This window comes from Chenopodium album, chromosome 14, assembly GCF_948465745.1.
Source record: "Chenopodium album chromosome 14, dcCheAlbu1.1, whole genome shotgun sequence".
Classification (NCBI taxonomy): Eukaryota; Viridiplantae; Streptophyta; class Magnoliopsida; order Caryophyllales; family Amaranthaceae; genus Chenopodium; species Chenopodium album.
The window spans coordinates 39,362,252-39,388,108 of record NC_137847.1 but is presented as its reverse complement, the minus strand read 5'-3'; the positions used below and the strand labels follow the sequence as shown (position 1 = coordinate 39,388,108).

The 25,857-nt window shown below is 34.9% G+C and overlaps 1 protein-coding gene across 1 annotated transcript; it reads left to right on the top strand.

Annotated features, from left to right (window-relative positions):
- Positions 1 to 3,770: 3,770 nt before the first annotated feature.
- On the top strand, positions 3,771 to 14,494 carry LOC145580233 (uncharacterized). The gene is made up of 10 exons (XM_081637654.1): positions 3,771 to 4,236; positions 5,243 to 5,286; positions 5,610 to 5,727; positions 5,817 to 5,934; positions 7,395 to 8,005; positions 8,919 to 9,204; positions 9,286 to 9,565; positions 11,889 to 12,053; positions 13,030 to 13,506; positions 13,943 to 14,494. Exons 1-10 carry the CDS (start codon positions 4,059 to 4,061, stop codon positions 14,207 to 14,209), a joined length of 2,544 nt encoding a protein of 847 aa, XP_081493780.1. The 5' UTR covers positions 3,771 to 4,058; the 3' UTR covers positions 14,210 to 14,494.
- Positions 14,495 to 25,857: the final 11,363 nt, after the last annotated feature.

Here is a 25,857-nt window from a genome sequence, read left to right as displayed (position 1 = left end):
GGGTGGGTGGGCGTAAATTTGAGGTGGATAAGGGTTGTATTTGGATGAGTAGCGGTGGTTTTGGGGTGACGGTGATGGTGGGGGTGGTTTCAGTGTAAGAATCGGTGGTGATGAGGTGGTGATGAGGTGGTGGTGGTGAGGTGTTGGTTTAGGTGGAGGTGGTGGATGTGCATGAATGTTGCATAGTGAAGTGGATATAAAATCCTCTTACTAATTGTTAATTGCCAGTATAGCAAAACATATATTATCATTAATGTGAAGATGAGTTAGAATTCGAATTCCTAGTACAGAAATTGGAATAGATGAGGAAAGAAGTTGAAAATTCATGTTCATAGGTGAGTTGGATATGCAATGTAAACACCTTTGATGTATCAGGTTTGGAAGGTAGAGATGATGATCAACAATGCAGTCTGCTTGCCGAAAAAACTACGGATTTGGGCAAGCACAAAACATAGTATTTTTAGTTCAAACCTCGAGCTCGACCAAAACTAAAAACACAAAAAGGTTGTTTCGCTTGATAAACTCAATATTATTGTACGTGTTTGCGCACTAGATTTTATACAAAAGTTTGGTATGGCGAGACCCAATTTTTTTATATCACCAACATCACATTCCATAATGCCGTTGTGCCTTATCCAAAACATGTTTACAAATGCATCAAAAGAGAGATGTGGAAGAAAAACAAATATAGGACCTGTTTTCTTCAGCTTATTTTCATTTCAGTTCAGTTCTTAATTTCCTTCTCTCATAAAACATTCAGTTTAGCTCCAATCAGTTCAGTTTAGTAAATCAGAACAGACTCATAGATTGGGTTGATGCTCTTAAAAATGATTTATAGTATTTCTTGGTGATTTATTTGATTTAGGCTACGTGAAGGGTGAGGATCTTGTTTTGTGATAAAGGTTGGTTGATTTCTATTGTATGTAGGGAAAGTATGCCTCCTAATAGCTTGTACATTTGGTGAAATGATACATTGCATAATTTACTTGTCGTAACGAAATTGAATATTAAAACATGAGAAAATACAAGTTAACTTGTAATTAATGGCATGATTTTACGTTTTTCAAAGGTTAAACACTAACATCACTAGTGTTTTTACACTAAAGTTGCTATTAATGGGTAAAAAAGCAAACAATGTTAACAATTTTACCCTAAGATATTACACCTTTTGTCATTTAATAAATAACAAGGTGATTAATGATAAACCTAGGCACCCTTCAAAAAACATAGATCAATATTTGCAAAAGTAAAATAAAAACATAGGAGGAGAATGATCTGGAATAATGATTTTGATATACGTAGTAAATTTAATTAGTCAAATCTGCATATGCTACAACTTGAGGAATATGATTGCATTCCCCTTGCATAGTATCAAAATATATGCATTAATAATACCGAAAATGAAATAGTGGCGTGTGCATGTGTATGAAGAATTGAAGGTTATATCATTTGAAAGATTATTATGTGCAAGAGATCACATTCAGGTCATTGAATTTGCTTTATATGAACAGTGCAAAAAGATATGAAAATAAAATGCTTTTATATTATACTTAATGCAATTAAATTTGGTGGATTTTTGCATAAATGAAACAATAACTATTGTTATGTTAAATTAGAATAAATAGGGTCATTTTTATACACAAACGCCACTTGGAGACCGTGCACAGAGAGAGTTGATATCATTTTTACCCACTGTTAAAAGAGTAACCGAGGATCAGAAGTGTAGTTATTTGAAACCTAAACAGTTATTTGAAACTTGGCAGAATACTACACTCCCTAAAAGCTTCCATGACTAGCACTTGGTATCCATGCAACGATTGAGATGGTCAAAAGTGTTGTGGATGTATAACATTTGTTTCACTGAATTAATTAAAGAGAGTAACTGATCAAAGTTTTAAACCAACTTCTGTTTTAAATGAAACATAACTATTGTTATGTTAAATTAAGATAAATAGGGTGATTCTTATACACAAAAGCCACTTGGAGATTGTGCACCAAGAGAGTTGATATCATCTTTACTCATAGTCAAAAGAGTAATTGAGGATCAGAAGTGTAGTTATCTAAAACCTAAAGTGTAGTTATTTGAAATCTGGCAATATATTACACTCCCTAAAAGCTTCTATGACTAGCACTTGGTATCCACGCAAATATGCAACAATTGAGAGGGTCAAAAGTGTTATGGATGTGTAACATGTTTTTTTACTGAATTAATTAAGGAGAGTAACTGATTACTATTTTAAACCGACTGTAACAAAATACGTAAAGGACTCTATGTAATACCTTTTAAAAGAGTGAGATTAACAAAAAAAAGATAAAATAGATTTTAGATCTATTTTATTTTATTTTTAATTTATAGAAATAGAAATCCCCCTTATAGTGTAAATTTTTTGTTGGTTTAGATAAAAACATACCATACAACTTTTTCAATAAAAACTTTTGCATGCCCCCGATTTACAATAATTTTATTGTACATCAAACATTTTGCGAAAAGTGACCTTTTTTTTTTTACAAAAGTGACCCATATTTTCACAAAAGTGACCATTTTTTCTTACAAAATTGACCCTTTTTTTCTTACAAAAGTGACCCTTTTTTTTTCCTTACAAAAGTGATTTATATTTTCACAAAAGTTACCCTTTTTTTCACAGAAGTGACCCTTTTTTTTTTTACAAAGTGACCCCCTTTTTTTTCACAAAAGTGACTTTTTTTCACAAAAACAGAGTATCAAAATCAACAAAAATAAACACAAAATTCAAAAGTTTTTGTTCTATAAATATGCTTGATCACTAATCTTACATTCATACTTCTCAATTTGATTTTTACGCTCTACTCGTCAAAAATAATCACACTTTCCAATTTAATTTTACGCCCTTCTCGTCGGAAATACAAATTGAGATTGTTGAATCAACACATATATTCATACTAACCAATTCTAAAATGTCGATTTCCCAAGTTGACTCCTTTCGTATTACTTCATACCCTGCTGATATCAACCTCACTAATCAACAATGGCAACTGCTATGCCTTTGTTTGATTTGCAGGTTTCGAAGAGTTGTGTGGGTGTTTGAGGTTGCTGTGCTGAGGTTGGTTCTGGTGTTTGCTTCACTATGTTCACCCAACATGGTGCGGCTGATTCCGGTGGTGGTGGCGGTGGTGCGGCTGATGATTTTGACGATGGTGCGGCTGATTTCGGCTGTGACTCCATTGCTTAGAGTTCAAAAAAAGAGAGAGAAAATTGAAGTTGCCCAGCCCGATTTACACTAATTTATTTAGTGTAAATCGGATGTTATTAAATATTTGTGCTTTTTTAATACAACTTAAGTGAGGAGAACATGTGTATTGGTGTTTTGATTGTGAACAATTGCACATTACTAGGTGTTTAATTTTAGAAAGTAGAAACGTATGTCCAAAGTTTATATTACTTACCATAATCTATGTTACATCAATATTGTGCAAGCACCATATTCTAATAGAGTAATGAAAAGAAGAATATGATTAGAAAAATAAAATTTCTTACTTCTTTTTAATTTCAAAACCAATAAAAATATTCTTTACTACATATTTTTGGATAATACTAAAATATGATTCCTTGTTACTTTCCCCTTTAGAAACCCTACCATCCCATATTCATATCCAGCCTCTTTCCTTCCCTCTCAACAAAGAGTTAAAAAAAAATAAAAATAAAAATAAAAAATCTGCCTACTTCTCACTAATTATTCGCTCTTCTCTCAAACAAACCAAAAAAAAAAAAAAAAAAAAAAAATCTATAAAAAAGCAAACAAAATCCACAAAAATAAAAAAATACCAATCTTAGAGAGAGAAACAGAAAGAGGGTTTTCTTCTGTGTAATCTTAGAGAGAGAAAGAAAGAAAGGGCCTTTTATTTTAACCCCCATTTCATAATCTTGTTCTTCTTTAGTTTCGGCGGATTCTTGAGCGAGTAGCAGCCAAGAAGAGAGAGAAAGAAAGAAGAGAGAGAAAGAAAAATTGTAACCCAGAAAACCCAGAAACTGAAACTGCCCAGAATTTGTTTGTTCAGATCCTTTGAATTAATTTAAAGAGATGGGTGTTGGAAGAGGTGGGAATAATAATAACAATGGTGGGGGTGTTCCAACTTCATCAAAGAAGATGATACAGAGTTTAAAAGAGATTGTCAACTGCCCTGAAGCTGAGATCTATGCTATGCTTAAAGAATGTAACATGGACCCTAATGAAGCGGTTAATCGCCTCCTTTCTCAAGGTTTTTTTTTTTTTTTTTTTTTTTTTTTTGGGATTTTTTTTTATTTTTGAATGAGTTAGATTTGAATTTATTGTGTTTTGTTTTGTGGGTTTTGGTTATTTTTGTTTAATTTTTGAATTTTTATGTTATCTTTTATGTGGGTTTTTTTTTAAATTTGTTTCTTTTCTTAGGTTTTGTTTCCTGTTTTGGAATTTTAATTCTATTTTGGGGGATTTTTAGGTTGGTTTGTGTTTTGTTTTTCTGGGTATTTTGGGTGAAGCATAATTCAATGTTTCATGTTGTCAGTTGGAGTTCAATTTGTGGCGTTTTTATTAGGTTTCTGAACTATGAAGTTTACTATCTTGTGTCTGTTTATGTTGATTTGAGGAATTTGATAGGTTTAATTTGTATTCTAATTCATTATTGGCTTTAATTCTGTAGTTTTATATGGTTTTTGAGTTCATGTACTCTTGAAAAGATCTGTCTTTATCTAAATCAGTGTTCTTTTTTATTGTGTTCCTTCCGCTTGTAGCCTTGATTAATCGTTGGCTCAAGCTCGATATTGTTACAGTAGATTTTGGGGAACTTTTATTGTTACTGAAGCTTTTGGAAAAATTTGGTCCTTTTTATCTCAAGGGTTAGCTTTTGTTTTTCATTAAATATGTTTTTGGAGGATTTCATGATACCCGTGAATGTCAATAGTGAAATTTGAGTTCATAGAATAATTTTATGTGATAAAGAATGTGCCACCTTCTTTGGCCTAAAAATTTCTTTTTGTAGCATTTTTTTTTTAAAAAATAAAAGTATAGCCGTGTTTATGTTGAGTGTAAGAGTGGATAAGTTGCTTGCTTTGTAATAATGGCTTGCCATTGGAGCATCTTATGTCTTAGTTTGCTTTCTCTCAAAATCACTTGCTAAGTTGCAATCGCCTTCGGAATTTATAAATTGTTCAGTGTATGTTCCAAATAGCCTTTTTAACCTTTGTTGGCCCTTGAACTTACTCTAATTGAAGTTATTGGTTATACAGATCCATTTCATGAGGTGAAGAGCAAACGTGAAAAGAAAAAAGAGGTGCGCTTGCAGATGAAACATTAATAGTCATTTTTTGCTGTAAATGTTGTTTTCTGTTTTTCACTACATTTTACACCGCATGTACTTTGCATTAAAATTATTTCGGTGCTATAATTTGTTTATGGGGGTACATGTTTGTGCATATGGCTATGCGTTGCTTGTTCTGTGGACTTTTTACATTTAAAGCTTGTATACTTAATTGATCATCCAAATCTAATGCAAGTTTCCTTGTATACACTATTTTTCTAGCCAAATGTGATCAACTCATCAGAGCTTTATTGTTTGTTTGTGTTATTATTAAAACAAATGTTTGCTTGCTTCAGACTAAAGACGTGGGGGATTCAAGGGTTCGTGGCACGAGTAGCACTTCCACTCGAGGTGGAAGGGGTGGTTCAGACCGTTATTCCAGTCGCAGTAGTACAGCCCAATATGGTACTTCTGGTAAGGTTTTGTTTTCCATTATTAAAGTTTTTGATGGTGATCACTGACATTCTTGAATTCATTCCTGATTGTTGGTTTCATTAATCCAGACTCTGGTGCTTCACGTGGTAAATCTGCGTACAAGAAGGAAAATGGACCAACTCCTTATATAAGTTCTACCATGGGTATGGCTGGACATAATGTAAACAGGCGGCAGCCACCTATCTTGTATGCCTCCCCCCTTCTCTTTCTCAACACTGTACCTTTTTTTTTTTTTTTTTTTTTTTTTTTTTTTGATATATAGCCAATCCTTTTGCTAACCTAGCTTATTTCATTAGGCTTGTTGCTGTAACTTTCTCTTTGTTATATATCCCTTTTCACTTAATGACTAGTAAATACCATTATGCATATCTTACAGGAAGTACTTTTGTATCCTTGTTTGCAAGTTATTATAAATTGAATCTAAAGCATCTTTGTAACCCCCTTATTAGTGTCCTTGGATAATAAAATTTGAATGGGTGGAGAAGGAGAGGAGGATAGAATCAGGTTTTACAATAGGGAAGGGTAGGAGAGGTAATAGAAGAATTTTCCTCTCCTTTTTTTCATTACGGTGGATAGAGTTGGAGGGAGAATATGCCTCCACTTCTCTATTCTCCTCCTCTCCATCCTTTTCCCTTTCTTTGCAATTTTGCTTTTTAAAGACATTGTTATAGGCTTTTTGTAGAGTCAGCAATTTATGAAACAGATTGGTATTTTTTAATGCATTGGCTGGGTCTATAACTTGAACGGCTACGGGCTACCTCCCTTTGTTGTTTCTTCATAGGTTTACTGGTGTTTCTATCCATTTGGGGTTAAGCATTGCAACCCTGTATTGTCTTTTATACTTGATCTCACGAGATTACAGCAGTTGGCATGTCTGCATGAGATAGCTGATCTTGTTTATGAAATACGACAGTCAAATCATAATGTATCAAATTCAAGTGAACATAGTTTATGCAAGCATAAGGTCCAAGATAATATAATGTTGGCATCTGTTAATGTTAGTATATGCTGGAATAATTTTGTTGGCCTGTTCTACATCTGGTTCTATTGTTATGATGTCTTTTTATGTAATCAAGAATTGTAATTGAGAATTCTGGAGATTACAGCAGTTGGCATGTCTGCATGAGATAGCTGATCTTGTTTATGAAATACGACAGTCAAATCATAATGTATCAAATTCAAGTGAACATAGTTTATGCAAGCATAAGGTCCAAGATAATATAATGTTGGCATCTGTTCATGTTAGTATATGCTGGAATAATTTTGTTGGCCTGTTCTACATCTGGTTCTATTGTTATGATGTCTTTTTATGTAATCAAGAATTGTAATTGAGAATTCTGGAGATTGGTTTAATGTGAAGTGCTATGTTTTGTTTTATTGTTTTCGTTATTAACCCTTTTTCTTATTTTGTCTGGGTTTGTCAATTTTTTTTCCCAATGTAATGTGTTTTTTTTTTCCAGTGGTGTCTGCACTTTTTTTCCTGGTCTCCCAGCATATCAGCTATGACTTTATAACTTTATTGTTTGTATGTGAAACAGTTGTTTAGAATATGATACTGTGATAGTCAATTAGTGTATATTGATATAAGAATTGCACTCGTGGATTGTCTTGTTACTCATTCTGGGAAGCTATTGTCTTTGCTGCAGTGATACTACAACGGATAATGCATTCTCATATAATGCAGCTGAAACATTAGTAGTTGCACCGTCTTCTGGCTTTCAGTCTGCCTGGTCAGGCATGCCTGGTCAAGTGTCAATGGCTGACATTGTTAAGATGGGAAGGCCACAGGGAAAAGTCAGCAGCTCTGTGAACCCATGTCAACAGCATGTTAATGATCAACACCGCTTGGAATCTCCTGCAGTATGTGCACCTCGTGATTTGCATCCATCACAAAATTATGCTGCCAAAGTTTTAGAAGGGAACTCAGACTCAGGGGCTTCTGGACATGTACCTCCTAATGATGACTGGATCCTAGAGGAAGAGCCACCTGCTGCTAGTGTATCTGCCATTGTGGAGCCCTCTGTAGATTCTGAACGATATGGTGATCCATATGACAGCACAAATCAGCAGTTTAGACCTCAATCTGATGAGGTTCGATTTGAGGAGGATGATAATGTTGACAACGCACATGCAAGCTATGCTCGATCTGTTCCAGGATCTAATCAAAATATGCAGGAGGATAACTCTGGTAGTGCTTCTGGTTTCGAAAACGAGTTGTACCAAAACAACAGTGCATACCAGGTTCACCATCAAGAAGGTACATACTGCATATAATGCTGTAAAATTGAAAATGAACTGCTGCTTGAACTTTATTGAAGTCTTTTGGTTAAAGTATATAGTAGTCTCTTGTTTATGTTAATCGTTTTATTGCTTTTTGGGATTACTTTTTTCATTCCTTCCTTAATGTAGTTAGATCTCAGGCTTTTCCACTACTGATTTTCTTAGCACATTTTTTCAAATTTTTTCTTATGAACGAAGAATCCTGAATCCCAAATGGACCCTAAGTTGTTATAATTCCTCATGAACAAAGAATCTTAAAATCATGTTAGAGTAAGTATCATTGTGCTGGAATGTGTTTTTGTTCTGAAACCCTATTTTTTACTCAAGATTGAGATACTATATCAATAAATCAATAATGGGTGTGTTCTCAACTTACTTTGATTTATTGTACATTAGCCAAATTTAGATAATGTATGTCTAGACAAAATAAGTTTCAATTAGTTTAAATACTCTCACAAGTTTAAATGACGTAAGTTTAGATGAAAGCTTAGATGCTCATATTAGCTCAAATAAGTTACTACCTCTTTTTTTTTTTTTTTTTTTTTTTTTTTTTTTTTTGTTTATTATGTGTAACAAAGGGGTATTATTTTGGAGATATAAATTATTTCTTTGTTGCACATAATAAGAAACCGAGGTAGTATGATAAATTCAAGGTAAGTCCAAACAAGTTGAAAAGAATACACCTTAAGGTATCAAGGGATTGTATGGATATGGGTTTTGTTGTGAACCTACTCTAAAATTACATGTAGTTGATCTTTTTAAATGAATTGATTATTGGGTAATATATTTTAGCGTTTTCTCCTGAATCATTCATTAATGTCTGTACATCTCTTCTATATCTTGCACATGCTACTATCTTATACTGTCTTTGATTTATTATCGTACCACAGTTGAAGATGCCAGTGCATCAGTATCAGATGTGGCCAACAATTTTCAGAGTTTATCTTTGCCGAAGGAGGAGGAGGATACCCCGTCTGAAGAAGATGGTCCTGCTGTGAAAATTCCCGATCACCTGCAAGTTCAGTCTGCTGAATGCTCTCATTTGAGCTTTGGTAGTTTTGGGACTGGAATAAATGCTCCATATTCTGGTTCTTTTGGCTCAAGAGCTGTGGCTAATAATGAAGAGGATGCTTCTTTATCTGCTGATGCTCCATCTGCTGTGCATTCTCAAGCTAGGTATGCCAACTTTTGTAACTTAATCTTTCATCTTATATGTGCTGCAATGATATCTCATATATATTCTTGTTTTCTCCTTAGAAATCCTGAATACTACGAGGATGAACATCTTAGAACTGCATCAGATGTTAGTTCTTCTCAAAGAATGGGTGGTAGCTCTGGCAATTTTGACACTCCTTCAGCTCCACAGCCGGATATGTTGAAACATGAGGCTCCTGAACTTGCACAAGCCAACCAGTATTCTTTTCCTTCGTCCACTACTAATTATGGTTTTGAAAACAGCCAACAGTTGAATTCATCCTTTGAGAATTCACAAGCTAGCTCTCAGATGCAAGGTCTGCCTTCTTTGTCAGGTGTAATGGTGAGGATACTTCAACCTCTGTGCTTCTTTTGTTCTTTTGTTTTTATATGTAGCGCCATTCTCATAGTCATAGCGGGGGACTTTGAGTTAGCGAAGCCCTGTAGGCTGAAGCCCTATGTGAGAAAATACTGAGCCAAGAATGCTCCGTCTTATCTATAGAGGCGGTCGACCGAGTCCTGGTGCCTTCTGTCGATCTAGCGCTTATTCAATTAGTTGCCCTGCTCTTCTTTCTATTAAGAATGTGATTGCCAGATCTATTGTCTATTGTCTATTGTCTGTTATTTACTATAGTTTACAAGTTCTATATGCTGCCTCAGGGTCTGACCTTGTTTCCTTTTGTGCTGTTCTGGTTTTATAACTCCAGAAACATATGCTACATTATAAGTTGACAACTTTGTTTGCTTGGCATTATGAAATATATCATCCATTGAATGCTTTTATTTTTTGAGATTATTTGAAATAGTCAAAACCTCAAACTAGGCCTGCCAAATGATCGCTACCAATCCTTATGCTTTTGTTATGTTTTATTATTGGTATTTGTCTCATTGAGTCTGTTGGGAGGCTTGGTGTGTGTGTTGGGGGGATGGGGGGTTTCTCCTCTTAACAATCATTTCTAATGCAATTAAAGCTTGCATTTAGATGAATGAACTGATGCTGCTTCTGAAATGGTTGAAGTTCTATATGATATTGAAAATGTAGTTCGAGAAGTTTGTCTGATTGTATGCATTGGTTAGGTGGGGTTTTGCAGGAGCAATTACATAATTAGGAGATGCTCTGATCTATATGTACATTTCTTTGAAATAGTCATTTAATTCTGTATAGATGTCTTACGACTCTTAACTAAAATCTCCAGCTCATATATTACAATGTTGTAAATATGGTCTATGGTCTTCATCATGATGTAGGATTTGTTTGGTTTAGGGATGTTGTTGAGTATGTGATTTGTTAATGGTATGTAGGTTTATCCGGCAAAACTAAAATTTGGTGATTCACTTTTGAGGATAAGGCCTTTTTGTTATTCTAGTGTATGGAATATGCAAAAGTATAGGATCAGGTGTTCTTTGCTTAGGTCACCATAGTAATTTTATTTATTGCAGTGCCTATACTTTAAATTAATATCACTGGCATAGCAGTTTCCATGAGAAATTTGTGAATAATGTCCTACGTTCAGAATGTCCTAAAATGTTGTGATTTTGTATTGCGCACTGCAGAAGCTATAGATAGTTTGTCAATCTTGAGCAACCTAGTATATCCTATGAATAGCTTATACTATTTGTACTTAGGATATTTTTGGTGGCTAGACTTTGTATGTAATCCTGCGCAATACAAAATGACAGTTATTGAATCCTCCGTTTTTTTTGGTGTTAATTTGAACTCAAAGGTTTGCTATTTTTTTTTTGGGACATAGAGGCCTTGACTTGAAGGAACTTAGCCTTGATATAATTTCCTTTTTGTGGTGTTCTCTAGTTTATCATGATACAAATACTTGACCTTTCTCTTCTATTTTCTGGTAGGTGTTGGGCTTAACATGATCTGTCTTTGGTTTAGCAAAACTTGTACTCCATCTCATTTCTAGCTGTCCCAAATAACGTTTTATGGTCTCTAAGACACAACTGTGATGATTAATTTTTTTAATTAAGTAGCAATAATTAGTACTTTTATATATAGATATTTTGAAAATTTTACCATGAAAAGGAAACAGAGCAGTGGGATGGAGAGAGTAAATTTGCTATTGTGGACATCCCAATAGACTTTAGGCCTTGTAGGTAAAATTATATACTCCACAGTTGTGTTTAATTATGTTTTCTTACTTCTTGAAACTCTGGAATATCAAAATGCTGTTTATTTATTTATATTTTTTTTAGATTCTACTTTATTGTTTATGATGATCGCACATCTTGTTTTTGTCTCTGATGCATCTTTCCAACCATCTTTGCTTAATTGAAGAAAGAGATAATATCTAGATAATTCCTTCCCTTTTCCCCCTTCTTTCTCCCCGACTATCAAGTCGACTGAACTCTCAGCCATTGGCGGGAATTTTGCCCAGCCGTAGTAGCCCTTTGGCTGGGTATTGGAGCAACTCCTGAGCGAACTCCTCCTGTCAAAAGCAAAAAAGAAAGAGCCCAGGGGTTCCATATTCTAGGAGCCCACACTAGCAGGGTGGAGTGAGTAGGCGCCAGTCATTTACCCTTTTCATATCTTAAATACTTAGTGTCAATGCGCCTTTAATATTTTTATGTATCTTCCTTGTTCCTCGCTCATTTTGTCTTCTTGTGCATGTTGTCAAATTATATTTTCCTTTCATATTTTTCTTTTTTTGCAGCCGTATTCTAACACTTTGCCCAGCACACTCTTGGCATCAAATGTACAACAGCCCCTTAGGGAGGCTGATCTTTCATATTCACCTTTCCCCATTTCACAATCTATGGCATCGAAGTATAGCAACTCGGTCTCATCTATTAGTGGTCCAACTGCTTCAATGGCTGAGGTAATTTTCTTTGCCTCTTTTTTCCTTGCATCATTGTAAATAATACAATTTTTATAGCTGGTAATGCTTTGGTATTGCACTCATTGCGGATTTACTTATTCAACCAATCTCCCACAATATCCAAGCAACATTCAGTTTCTCATATGGCAAGATCAATCAAACAAAATAGGCTCAAGAGAAAAACCTGCTTTCTTCTTTTGTTCAGATAAAAAGTTTCCTTTTCCTGAAATGCTTGATTTTGTCACTTTACATTTTTTTCGAGGCCTTAACTCTTCTGTGTTGTAGCATGGTGGTTCTAAGGTCTTGGCCCTCCTATTTCTCAAAGTCTTCAAACCTGTTTGTTTTATTAATATAAAAAATCAAAGTTGAAGATTTTAATTAGCTTTGGGCTTATATATATATATATATATATATATATATATATATATATATATATATACTACCTCCATTTTTTTTAGTTGATACGTTTTGACTTTAGCACTATTCACACACTTCCTTTTGACCGTGTTTTGTGCTTTATATATAATGAAAATTATAGTCATGTGGGATCTTGTTAGATTTGTCACGATAAATATTTTCAAAATATCAACTTTTTATAATTTTTGCTTATCGGTGATTTAAGATATGAATGATTGAATTTGTGCATTGGCAAACGTGACTAAAAAAACGTGTCAACTAAAAAAAAAAAGGAAGTATGTGACTATTTTCTTTATATTAACATTTTGTTGGGTACTTTTTACCTCTAAATTCCGTTTGTGGCTATAGACTTTTCAAAAATGCTGTGCCTCTAGGGACTTTAAAGTTATTTGTCCTTGTTCTTGAAATAAATTACCTTTTCCTCTTTTGTTCTTTGTTTGCTTGATAATCTAGATTAACAAGGAAAGTTTTTCACAAATATTATAGAGGCGGGCTTACCAAATGCTGTAATTTTGAAATCTATCTGGATGACTTACTCTAAAAATTGATCTACATTCAGGCAATGAAAACCGGAAACTTCTCAGCTGCCCAGCCAACTCAGAATCTACCAGGTGGCAGCAGCATCTCTGGTGGAGCTGCTCTTCCGCAACATTTGGCTGTGCATCCATACTCTCAACCTTCAGTGCCTATGGGCCACTTTGCTGCTGCTAATATGATTGGTTATCCATTTTTGCCTCAGAGCTACACATACATGCCATCGGCGTTCCAGCAAGCATTTGCCGCGGGTAATAACGCATATCCTCAATCCCTAGCTGCAGCAGTGCTTCCCCAATACAAAAACAGTGTTTCCGTCAGTAGTTTACCCCAAGCTGCTGCTGTTGCCTCGGGATATGGAGCGTTTGGGAATTCAAATAGCATCCCAAATAACTTCCCACTGAATCCTCCAAGTGCTCCCGCTGGCACGTCTATGAATTACGAAGAACTTTTAAGTTCGCAATACAAAGATGCTAGTCATCTTCTCTCGCTGCAGCAGCAGGTATTCTTTTCTTTTGTACTTTTAAGTTTTTCTTTCCTTTCGGATGTTCATTATTTTTTTGAAATATCTGGAAGTGGGGTATGCGATTTTTTATTATATTGTTTCAAAGCATATGCAAATGGAAGTGCGGATTGGGTTAAGTGTTCATGAACAAGATTATTATTTCACTGTGAATTGTGAAAACTTTTCTTTCTTCAAGTAACTTTTCTTTTTACAGTAATATTTTTGTTATTGTAATTTTTAATTTTTTATATGTACTTTTCCAAACAAATGAAGTCACCATCCCCACCATTGGATGCATGTTGAAAATTAAAGGATAAAAATCAAGTGATCTGATACTGTAAAAATTTGTTTTATGGTCATATATATTCTTATCCTATGAAATTGCTCAGTATCATCGGTCAGATCTCAGAATTTAACTTCTGTATGGTTTCAGGGTGCTGGTTCCAGAACAATGTCGGGGGTTCCAGGGAGCACATATTACAATAGCTTCCAGGGGCAAAACCAGCAACCTGCTGGATTCCGGCAAAGCCAGCAACCATCACAGCACTACGGACCTCTTTCTGGGTATCCCAATTTCTACCATTCTCAAAGTGGGCTCTCTCTTGATCACCAGCAGCAAATGTCGAGGGATGGATCCCTTAGCGGTTCTCAGGGACAACCGCCTAAGCAAAATCAACAGATATGGCAAAACGGCTACTAATTAAAAATCCCCTCGTGCCCTCCAGGTTTTTCAGGGTCTTTGTAGTAGTAGTACTTTTTAAGTCCAGAAATTCGGCCAAAATATTAGGGGCTTAAATCTGTACTGGAGGACTGGACTTCTCTACTGTTTCCTGTGCCTGGAGGTTGTACTTTACCCTTTTCTCTCCCTATTTTCCAGTTTGTCTAACATAGGAACGGTTTCGATGTGTTAATCCGTGGTAGTCAACCTTCGTGTTCTCAAGCTCCTAGTTTCATCATCCAATAGTGAAAAGTTTATGTTTCTCTCTTTATTGTCTCCATATGTGTGCTGTTAGTCTCTAACCTAAAGCTGTTTTAACTTTCAGGGCAATTTTTGTTGTATGATATCATTACAAGGGAACAGAATAATGGAAGAGCAACCCAGAACATAGAAAACTTCCAATTGCACAAACCTAGAAAAAACCTAAATAATCGTACAAACAGGCTGGAACAGATTCAACTCCAAAGTTGAAATGATTCGAACTGATAACCTTGAAAATTTTAATCAACCAAGAAAAACTTGAACTCTAAACTATGAGAAATTTTAACGAAAACCAATTAATTCTACGATGGTTCATATATGTGTATTATATGGTGATGAACTGATGATACACTATGAGCATGTTTTGGACTTTTGGTAGGAGTTTTTTAGGGTTGTAAACTATTACCATTACGATATTATCAAGGGTTTGGTAAGGAAGTTTGTATGAACATTACCAACATTAGGGTAATAGTGTTCACCTATACCCTTCTCAAACACAAAGAAAGGGAGTTAGGTTTAAGGGGCCATTTGGTTTGCACAAAGTGAATAGAATGGAATGAACAAAGGGAAAGAAAAAGAATGGAATGAAAAACCCCCAAATTTACTATGTTGGTTGTTTTGTATAACAAAGGGAAACAAGCCACCACTTCCACTACCACACCACCACCACACAATAGCTATTTCATACCTTCTCCAACCACCACACCACTTGCCGGAGCTCCCCTGTCCCTCGCTGAGTCGCTGCTCCTCCCCTCCAAAAAACTCCCCTACCCCGCAAAACCCTATAAACTCCTCCCCTTCCCCGTAAAATAGCTGGCCGCCCCTCCCCCGACCCTTGAAACCCTAGCTGCTATGGATGGGGGAGCTACGAGGAGGGATGGTGGAGGTGCGACTAGGGTGGCTGGGTGGTGGGGGTAGGGTGGGATGGTGGTGGTTGGTCTGGGTATATATGGTAACTAAGGAAAGGGAATGTAAAAATCTAGGGGTTGGAAAACTTTGGGGGTATGGGGAGGGTAAAGAGAATGGAAAAAAATGCCTAACAAACAACATCAAAGGGAACGATGGTAGTTGATTCCCTTTCTCTTTGATGAATACCCCCAACCAAACGACCCCTAAGTGGATTATTTTCATGGTTAAATCAAAAAAATGAAAAGGTGATTGTTGAATGTTTCCTCGCTCTTATTTGTTTCCTTTTCACCAATATTTATACCACACACCCCAAAGATTATGGAACAATTTCCTTCCAAATTTTGTAAGGGCTCATCTTACTCAAACAGAGACTATTGAGAAACATTATAGGGTAGATGATGATGTTATAATGTATGCATAATTGAAGTTCGGTAGAAGTTCCCTGTGATACAATTTTCAATTTTCTCCTGATTTTTTTCTTCCTATTTTTAAATATGCTTGTGATAGCTACTAATGTTATTACTTGGGGAATTATTTAGGTTTTCTTTAGGTTTATAAAAGGAACCATTTGGTGGACAACAAAGTGCGTGTGTGAGAAGTTGCTAAGCCAATTCAAGCCAATATGTATTTATGCTTTTGAGAGAGATTGTGTGTGAGAAAAATATTATCTTCTCAATGTATCTCTTCTTTTATCCTCTATGAAAGCTAATAAGAAAATGTTATCCTTTGCCCATAAAATAGGTTTCGCTAACCTAATCATGTATATCTATTTTCAATCTTCTCTACTTTTATTTTTGATATCTATGTTTTATATTATCTATATTCTTTCATGTTATACTCAATTACTATATATAGAATATAGATACACAATTTAAGTAATTGTTAAATAATGTGAGTGGGTGTAAGATAAACTAAAAGAGAGTATAACAATGCATGTTTGTATAAGAAAAGAGTAAATATACTAGAATTAAGAGAGAGAGAGAGAGTATAAAAGGCTAGGCTAGTATGTCATAAGGTCCTGCTTGATTTGAAGGTAATAAATTAGGGGGTATTCATAGTCAAACTAGGAAAAACATAAGTGATTAAAGGTGTTATTGTAGGAAGATCAGATAACATGTTTATAAATGATATAAGTTATTTGTGACATGAGGAAAAGAGAGTGGTGGAGGAATCATTACCCTCATAATGAGGGTAATAGTTACCCACCCTCCCCCTAGTGTAACTATTATCCTACCACCATTACATAAATTTTATTGCAATACACCATCATCATCTCCTTCTCCTTGTATTTAGTTTTGTTTTATTTAGTTTGACTTTTATTACCCTAGTAAAACATCACTCTCAATTCAAGCATCAATAACTTAATACTAAAAGCGAAACTATTGATGACACATGTCATGATTGTCATGATTCAAAAATTTCCCTCCACTTTACTTTTTATTTTATTTTATTTTTTGTCCATTATTCATAAAAAGTATTTATAGCCACTAATATTCACCTTCCACTTTAGTAATTATATTTTTTTCATATACACACAAACGGTTTTATATCTATATATTTTACATTAAGTAATTTTGTTATGAATGAGCATAATAACTAGTATATTGGGATACTAAAATTCATTTTGGTAAATTCTCGCTAGTAATCACGAATTTTTATTTTTTCTCAGTGGTAAAGTCTGAATTTTTTTATTACTAGTGGGTCCAACGCGTGGATGCGTGCGAAACGACTAGCTCTTAAGAGAGAAGTACAGAAGTTGGCGCTAATGTTTAGGGTCGTTCATGCAAAACAGCTAGCTCTTTAGAGAGAGTTACAGTAGGCGCTAATGTCTTAGGGTTGTGTCCATTATATTGTATTTTGGTACAACAATTTGCGTATCAATGCAATGTTTGGAGTTTCGATAAAAGAATATTATGTCTTGAGAGAACTGTAAAATAGTTACCTTAATATAGAAAATCCTAAATATGTAGGTGCTGAATAAACATTCTCATTACCATAAAATCATGTATAACACGGTACACCAATGTAGAAATTCCACAGAGTAATTTACAAAAATTCTCGACATAGCTACTGCAATTAATAACTATAACCTCGTCTTATAGTTAGATTTAAGTTACAAATATCTAATTTCTTCAGAAGGTATTGAAATATACGGATCAAGGTGGTTTCAATCAAGATTTAAAAATAATGCATAAAAGTTATCCAACAAATTTGTATGGAGTATGATTATACTTTAATACCCCTTCTACTCATAATAAGTGGTCTTATTGGAGAATATCTCTGATAGTTTTGACCTGTCAAAAATACTTCGCAAAAAATACCTCGACATTAGTACAAAATAGTGAAAATACATAAGTCAATGACTACATTCGAGCATAAAACACATTAAAACAAATTGGAAAATTTGTTCAGAAAAACCTTTTAAAGTGACCTTTTTGTTTAGAAAAACCTTTTAAAAATTTTTTGGCCAAGAGAAACCAATTTAAAATTTTTTTTTTCCGTTCAAGACAGCCAAGTCCCACTTTCCAACGTTGACTGATGTTTTTCCGGTGTTGACAACTTATTTTCCCACATGTGCGTGTCACGTGATTATTAATTTCCTAATGACACCCCCCTTTTCCTAAATCAACTCTCTTTTCCTTCCAATTAAACCTCAAATTAAACACTCTCTCTCCTACTCTCTCTCTCCTTCTTTCTGTGAGCGAGCATCGAGGCCATAACTCTTCTCTGCCATGGCTGCAACATAATCAATGAGGAATTGAAGCTGCATTGAATTTACACCAACACAAAACAGTAAGTTTTATTTTAAAAAATCGATTCTTTAATTTGTTTCTTTAAACAAAGCATTCAAAGTTTTCTCTTTTTCTCTGCCATGGCTAAGGACAAATCAAATCATCCATTAAGTCCTCTTTGCAACAGGAAAGCCACACTCACACCTCATAACACCTCCTCGAGCCATAATTGTTGCATAATTGAGAAACTACAAAAAGGGGGAAAACCCTAATTTTTAATCAAGTATCGAAAAACTCAAAGATGGACAAATTAAACACGTACCTCTAGTCAAAACTTGTTGGGAAAGCCTTTTATTGCTTCAAATTAACTAAACCCTAACAATGGCGTGAGAACACAGAGCAGAGAAAGAGGAGAAATAGGATAGAGAGAAGGAGAGAGAGAGTAGGATAGAAAGTGTTTATTAGGAGGTTTAATTGGAGGGAAAAGAGAGTTAATTTATGAAAAAGGGGGTGTAATTAGAAAATTAGAAGTCACATGACACGCACATGTGGGAAAACAGGTGGTCAACACTAGAAAAACATTAGTCAACGTCGGAAAGTGGGACTTGGCTGCCTTGAACAAAAAATTTTAAAAACCGGTTTCTCTTGGCCAAAAAATTTTTAAAAGGTTTTTCTGAACAAAAAGGTCACTTTAAAAGGTTTTTCTAAACAAATTTTCCAAACAAATTGTACCTTCTTTATAATCTTAAATAACCCTCAATTGACTTCTTAAAACTCATCCGTCAATTGACAAGCATTAAACAAATGAACAACAGAAAGCCAATACTAATCTCATATTAAACCCTAAGGGCTTGTTCTGATTTACTGAACTGAACTGAAATGATTGGAGTTGAACTGAACTGAAAATGAATATTTTATGAGAGAAGGAAATTAGGAACTGAACTGAATTGGTTGGAGCCGAACTGAACTGAACTAAAATTAAGCTGAAGAAAACATGCCCTAAATACCAATCAAATTTCCCCATCTCAAGATTTTTCCCAATTTCATAAACAATCCTATCAATCCAAGAAATGAATAATTTAAAACCTAGAAGCATCAATTAAAAAAATCATAATATCATCCAATTCAAATTTCTGTAATTTCACCATAAACCTAATCATTTCCCCCAAATCAACACTTCCTCAATTATTTTATGTACAACTACTCCATATCATTGTTTTAAAAATTTCAAATTTTAGAGGTCAAAGGACTTAATTGCTCGTCTAATATCAAGCTAAAGAAAGAGGTGGTCAGGCAGTTGACCGTACTTGCAATATAAATTTTCATAAACCTAAAATTGAAGGTTGGGTAGTTAACATTTTATTGATTCGGCAACGCCTATACCACCTAATCAACATTTTCATAAATTAATCGGAATAGAAAAATTACATTTACCACCAGTCCACCATCACCAACAAGAACAAGATTGAAGCTTGGGTAATTAACATTTTACTTATTCGGCAACGCATAAACCAAAAATAAAAACCAACATCAGGAATTAAAATGAAATTCAACCGATTGTTATCAAAATATCATTTTAACAAATACTTTATTTAACACTCGCATGAATTACAAACTTGTACACCAAAAGTCTTTCGATTGTTAAATTCGATGAGCACGGTTGATTGTTCAAACGATTTGGACCCAAATTCAACATTCGGATCATCTTCTAGAATATCTGAAATAAAAAATTAAAATTAAAAATCAAAGTCGAAATTCTAGGGTAGAAAATGACCAAAGTGAAGGATAAGATAATGAAAGATGAGGAGATGTGCCAGGATATTAGAGAATAGAGAGAGGAAGAAAAACTTATAAACTTTATTGAGACTTGAATGGAGAAGTTGAACCTGACAATTCCAAAGGATAAAGAACGTATCAGAATTTTAAGAGGGGCAAATATGTAACTTAACATTTTTAGGGGTATAATGGTCTTCACACTATTCATAAGAGCATTCTTCCACTTTTTATAAGGTAGGGATCAATAGTAAATTAGTAATCATGAATTAATATTATTAAGAAAATGGTAACTTAAGTAAAATAATTTATTAATTCTTCAACCATGATTTAACTACAGGACTACGAAAAGACACAACTACCCCTAAAAACAACTTCCCTGATTTTCTTCCTTTCTCTTTCCTCCTTCCAACATCAATGGCGGTCTCCCTTCTCCTTGATTTTCTTCCTTTCTCTTTCCTCCTTCCAACATCAATCAATAGAAGTGTACTAAAAGCAATTGCAACAAAAGACCGAACATAATCAACAAAAGTAATCACAACATCGGAGAAACTCTTACGCATAGGGCTAACCAAAGGAAACCGCCACCAAACACGGAGGTGACTTCGACCAAAAAAGTTAATCAACGAGGGCATTAGTAGGACGAAATCATCTTCAACCTCCCTTTTCATTTTTCTACAAAACCCAAATTTTTGGTTGATTAATTAATTTCTACAGATCTTATTTAAACCTGGAAGAAGATAACAATGGATGATTTGAAAGTTCAGCAATTCGTTGATCTCTGCAAATCCTATCCTTTCATTCTTGAGTGCGCGACGAAATTGATCAAAATTGGATCGAAATTGCCGAATAGGGGTTGCTTGATTGTTTGCAAATTGGTGAAGGGTGGTGGCTGAAATTGGGTATTGTTAAATAATTGTATAATTAAATTCAATAATTACGTTAATGGAGGATTACGTATTGTTCATTAATGGTGGTAGCCAGAATTGGTAATTGGGTTCTTGTTCTATTGCTTGATTGTTTGCGTATTGTTCGTTAATGGAGGTGGTTTGGGTGGTCTTTACGGTGGTGGTTCAGGTCGGTGGTGTTGGTGGTAGTTGGGGCAGCGCGGAGGAGAGTGAAAGAAATAAGGGCTGGGGGAGATAAAGAAGGGAAACAGGGGAAGGGATTTCTTAGGTGTGCAACGACACAAGGCTACGGTGGTCAGAGGTGTATGTCTCCGGCGGAGGAGGAGGTTGAGATGCCATCTCCGACAAGGGGAGGGGCTGGCGGTTGGCTGGTGATTGGGTGGTTGGGGAGAGGTTTGAATTTTTTTTGTTTTTTTAAATAATTTGAAGGGTACTTGATGCATATTTAAAAATCTTTTATTATCATTAATGTTACCATTTTCTTAGTAATATTAATTCGCGATTACCATTGATAATAAAAAATTTCAAACTTTACCACTGAGAAAAAATAAAAGTTTGTAATTACCAGTGAGAATTTTCCATTCATTTTTTAGTATATAATTGTTAAATTAAATGTAGTACTTCTATTTTTTAACACACACCTAGGATAAAATTATTGATTAGGCCTAAAGGCCATTAATCAGCATATTGCTATTCAGTACAATAAGACAGGAAAGAAAAAAGGGAATGCTATTAAAACAAGCACCAGCACTCCTAAACATTAGATACAAAGCATAAAAGGAAGTAGAGCTAGCCGACATAATTGGTGAAAATTCAGAGTGAGCAAGCGAGTTCCTAGAAGCTTGACTCCTCAAGGTTGTACCACTAGTTTCATTTTGGATCCCTTGCAAAGACATCTGCAACAGGTTTGGGTGGGTAATAGTAGTACTTCAGATCATCCTTAGTCATTTGAGCTCCCATCTTATCCAATCCATGAGCTACTGCATTTGCTGGTCTTTTTGCGTGAAGGATATTACGATCCAATCCTCTTCTAAGGTTCTCTTGATGTCTTGGATTATCAACCCAAGTTCATGATGAAGAGAATCCTCGGCATTCACAAGCATTTTCTGCAAGGCTTCGGCATCAGTTTCGAGTTCAAGATGGTGGAGATTGAACTTCTTTGCAGCAACAAGGCCCATCTTGATTGCATGTAATCAGCTCTGCCGCTTCTGGAGTTACTGCCCTTAACTTCAAGGTAAAACCCACCAGCCATGAGCCATCATCATTTCTGATTACTCCCCCGCCCCCATCATTTTGTTCTCCTTTCCAGCTTCCGTCTATATTCAGCTTTTTGTACCCCATTTGAGGAAATTTCTATTCTTGTGGAGGTGCGTTATTCATTGGCATTTCATTTCTAGTCTGGAAAATATTGTTGTTATAATGAATATCATTGCTGAATTTTGCAAATAGATGTTGAATTCTTGTCATTGACCTCTCAAAGACTGCTGTGTTCTTGTAATTCCACAAGTGCCACATACCAATTGCAAAAATAAATTTCCAATCGCTATTTTGATTGAGATTATAACAAACCCAATCCCACCATTGATTATTTTGGAATTGATTCATATCAATTTTTCCAGCAGCCCTGATTTTTTCAAAAACCATATTCCAGAATCCCGATAAAGAGGGGCAATCTCTAAAGAGATAAAGACGATCTTCATCTGCCCCTCCACACCGAGCACAAATGGGGTCAAAATTAGGGATTTTGCATTTTAAACGAGTTCCAACTGGTAAAATAGAGTGAACCACATTCCAAATTAGCATTTTGTATTTAAAAGGGATCGCAATATGCCAAATTTTCTTTCAATCAAAATTGTGAGAGGAGGTAGAAAGAGAAGTAGGAGCAGTGATAGCATAGGCAGATTTTATAGTAAAGACCCCATTTTTGGTGCGTTTCCCTCTAATTCGGTCAGGGGGCAAGCAATGGTGGAAAGGGGGGAAGCAAGATTTTTTTTGTTGGATATGGAGAGGGAGTAGATAAGCAATGTCAGTTAATACCCACTTGCCTTGCTTAATAATACTGTTGACACACCAATGGGCAAGGTGGGGAGGAATAGGAAGGATGGTGTAATTGCATAGGGGCCTGTCCCCGACCCAAGTGTGATACCAAAGAGAAGTGGTGGTGCCATTACCAATGGTACTAATCAGCCCTTGTTTTAGGATATGCCTCCCTTTTAAAATATCTTTCCAAATGGTAAAAGAAGAGTCAGGAGGGATAATGTCCATGAAATTTGATTTGGTTAGGTACTTGCTAGCTAGGATTTTAACCCACAATTTGTCCAGTTGATTGAGCATCTTCCACCCTAACTTGGCCATGAAAGTTTCATTCCATCTTCTAAGAGATCGAATACCCAATCCACCAAGAGCCATTGGTTTACAAACAATATCCCACTTAGTTCTAGGAACATAACGAGATCTATCCATTCTATTCCAAAGGAACTTCCTACCCCACCTCTCAAGCTCACTAATCACCCCAATAAGAAGAAGATTGGTTTGCATGACATAAAGAGGGTAGGTATTTAGGACAGAGTTGAGCAAGGTAGTCCTTCCTACCATGTTTAACAGTCTAGCTTTCCATCCCCTGATTCTTTCCTTAGTTTTATCAAGCAAATCGAAATACTCCCCCTTTTTGAGCTTATTAGGACGGATCATAACTCCTAGATTTTTACCAAAGGAAGAGGAGGTTTTGATGCAAGCTATAGAGGAGATACTATTCCTAACAATATGGGACATTTTAGAAGGAAAAATGATGGTGGATTTGGCTAGGTTAATGCATAGGCCCGAAGCTTTGCCAAAGTCCTGGTGTAGACACCTAATTGTGTCTCCCCAAAAACCAAACCCAGTGATGAATATCTTTCACTTCATTGATTATCAAACAAGGTGAAATATGAAAGAGTCTCGTGATGCGTCTTGTTTTTAATAAAAATAATTCATTTCTGTTTTCGAAAATCTTTCTTTTTGTACCCTATTTATGAAAAACGTTCGGTCCAGTTTAGTTTGGTCCATGATAAGGGTCCAATAATGGTGTATTTGGATGGAGCTCGAAAAGAAATTTCCAATGATATATTATAAGACCAATTCCGATGAATAATGAGGAAGTTATGGCCAAAATACTAAACTGGGCTCAAACCGGATTTTACCTACGGCCTTATGATCATGTGGAGGGTCCAAAAGTTTATCCCATTCCTAAAATAATTAGGATTAATTAGAAGATTCTATAAGTTTCTAAAATATCTTAATTATCCTTTTTGAAAAGATAAGATCAAAGAGTTTGAAATTGGATAAAACTTTCCTTTTTTTAAGTCCTAATTCTATTCGAAATGAAAGACGTTCAAAGAAAGTCAGATATTATTTTTGGGCCTCATAAATTTTATCCAAATATTATATGGTTGAATATATCTTGAAATTATATTTCCAATGATATATTATAATATTAATTCCGAGCTATAACGAAAAAGATATGAAAGAAATACGAAACTCTATCCAAAACTGAAACCTTTCCACTATTTCGGCCATATATTTTTATCTACAAAATATTTTAATCTGATTCCAATTGGGTTGGAAAGTAGACTTCAATAGCTTTCCAACAAAATATTGTATGACTTATTTAGACTTCTGGATCAAAAGATATGATAAAAATAAAATTCGCAAAAAACTGTCTATTCGCGCCGCGATGGACTCTGTCGCTCTGCGACAGAACCAATTTTATTCTGGTTCGAATTCTGACTCTTTTATATCGTTTTTGGACTATTTTCTCTATAAATAGGGTTGATATTCTCCATTTTTAAACCAACAAACAATCATCAACAATCATGTAATTCTATTCTCTTCTCTCTTTTAAGCAATAGCTTATTCTTTCTCCCTCTTTCTAAGCCTTCCCTTTTTAAATAAAATACCGCGTTCACGAGTTCTAGACACACCTAACCAAGCTCGAAGTTGCCTTCGTCCTAGACGTGAAAGGTTGATAATTTCTGAGGGTTTGGTCCCAAATCCCTATTTCAATTATTTAAATTAATTGTTTGATTTAATATTTTCCTTGAGGTTACTAACGTGTGTATTTTGTTATTAGAAAGAGATACGAGGCATCAAAGTAAGTAATTTAATTGCTTAATTATTCTTTTGATATAGAAATCATGCTTAAATTATTTTAATTCCTAGTTGTAAGGAATATTTCAAGAATTAACCCCAAACTTGAACCCCACTGTGATCATACACTTAAGCATGGTTGCGTCCAAAGGGAAGGAAGCTAGAGCAAAAGAGTCGCCAACAAGTTTTAGGAACTTGTAAACCGTTCACAAGGTGAAGATTACAACCCTTAACGATCCAGGAGATCGTCAACTCCAAAAGGTCTTGAACCAAATAGGGTTCGGGGATGAGGGTACAAATCCAACCTAAAAGAGATTGAACCTGCCCTAATAATAGGCCTCTACTTCATTCTTCTCGTATTCATGTGCGCTTTCTGACTAACATGTAATCAATAGGTTAACCCTAAACCTGTTTATCTATGTTGGTTGAATTTAATGCACAAATAAAACTATTATTGGCGATCACTTGAATTATAATCATATTAGCCCTAAACAAGATTATTAATTATCTTATTAAGCGTGATTACAAGTACAAATTCCCTTTAGGAATGCATAAAAGGCGTGATCAAGCAATAACAATAATAATCATCAAGCAACATAATAACAATCATCATAATTATAATCATAATCATAATAACAATCATAATAATCATAATTATCATAATCATGTTAAAGCATAATATTAATAGCAAAATCCTAGGCATGATACTAACAAGATTAATAACAAACCCTAGCATGTCACTAAGCATTAAAGATCAAAGCTTTAAACCTAACATGGTACTAACATGATATTAGAAAAGAGTAAAAGGCACCCTAAACATGATACTAGAAAGCAATAATAACATCCTAACATGATACTAGGAATTAAACAAATTTAAACATGCTTTCTACAAGAATAGAGCAATAAGATTACATACTTTGAT

Excerpts from the sequence above, each read along its gene's own strand:
- LOC145580233 (XM_081637654.1), top strand. The coding sequence starts at position 4,059 with ATGGGTGTTGGAAGAGGTGGGAATAATAATAACAATGGTGGGGGTGTT. Across the intron at positions 8,006-8,918 it reads CCAGGTTCACCATCAAGAAG|TTGAAGATGCCAGTGCATCA; the intron begins GTACATACTGCA and ends ATCGTACCACAG. Across the intron at positions 9,205-9,285 it reads GCTGTGCATTCTCAAGCTAG|AAATCCTGAATACTACGAGG; the intron begins GTATGCCAACTT and ends TTTTCTCCTTAG.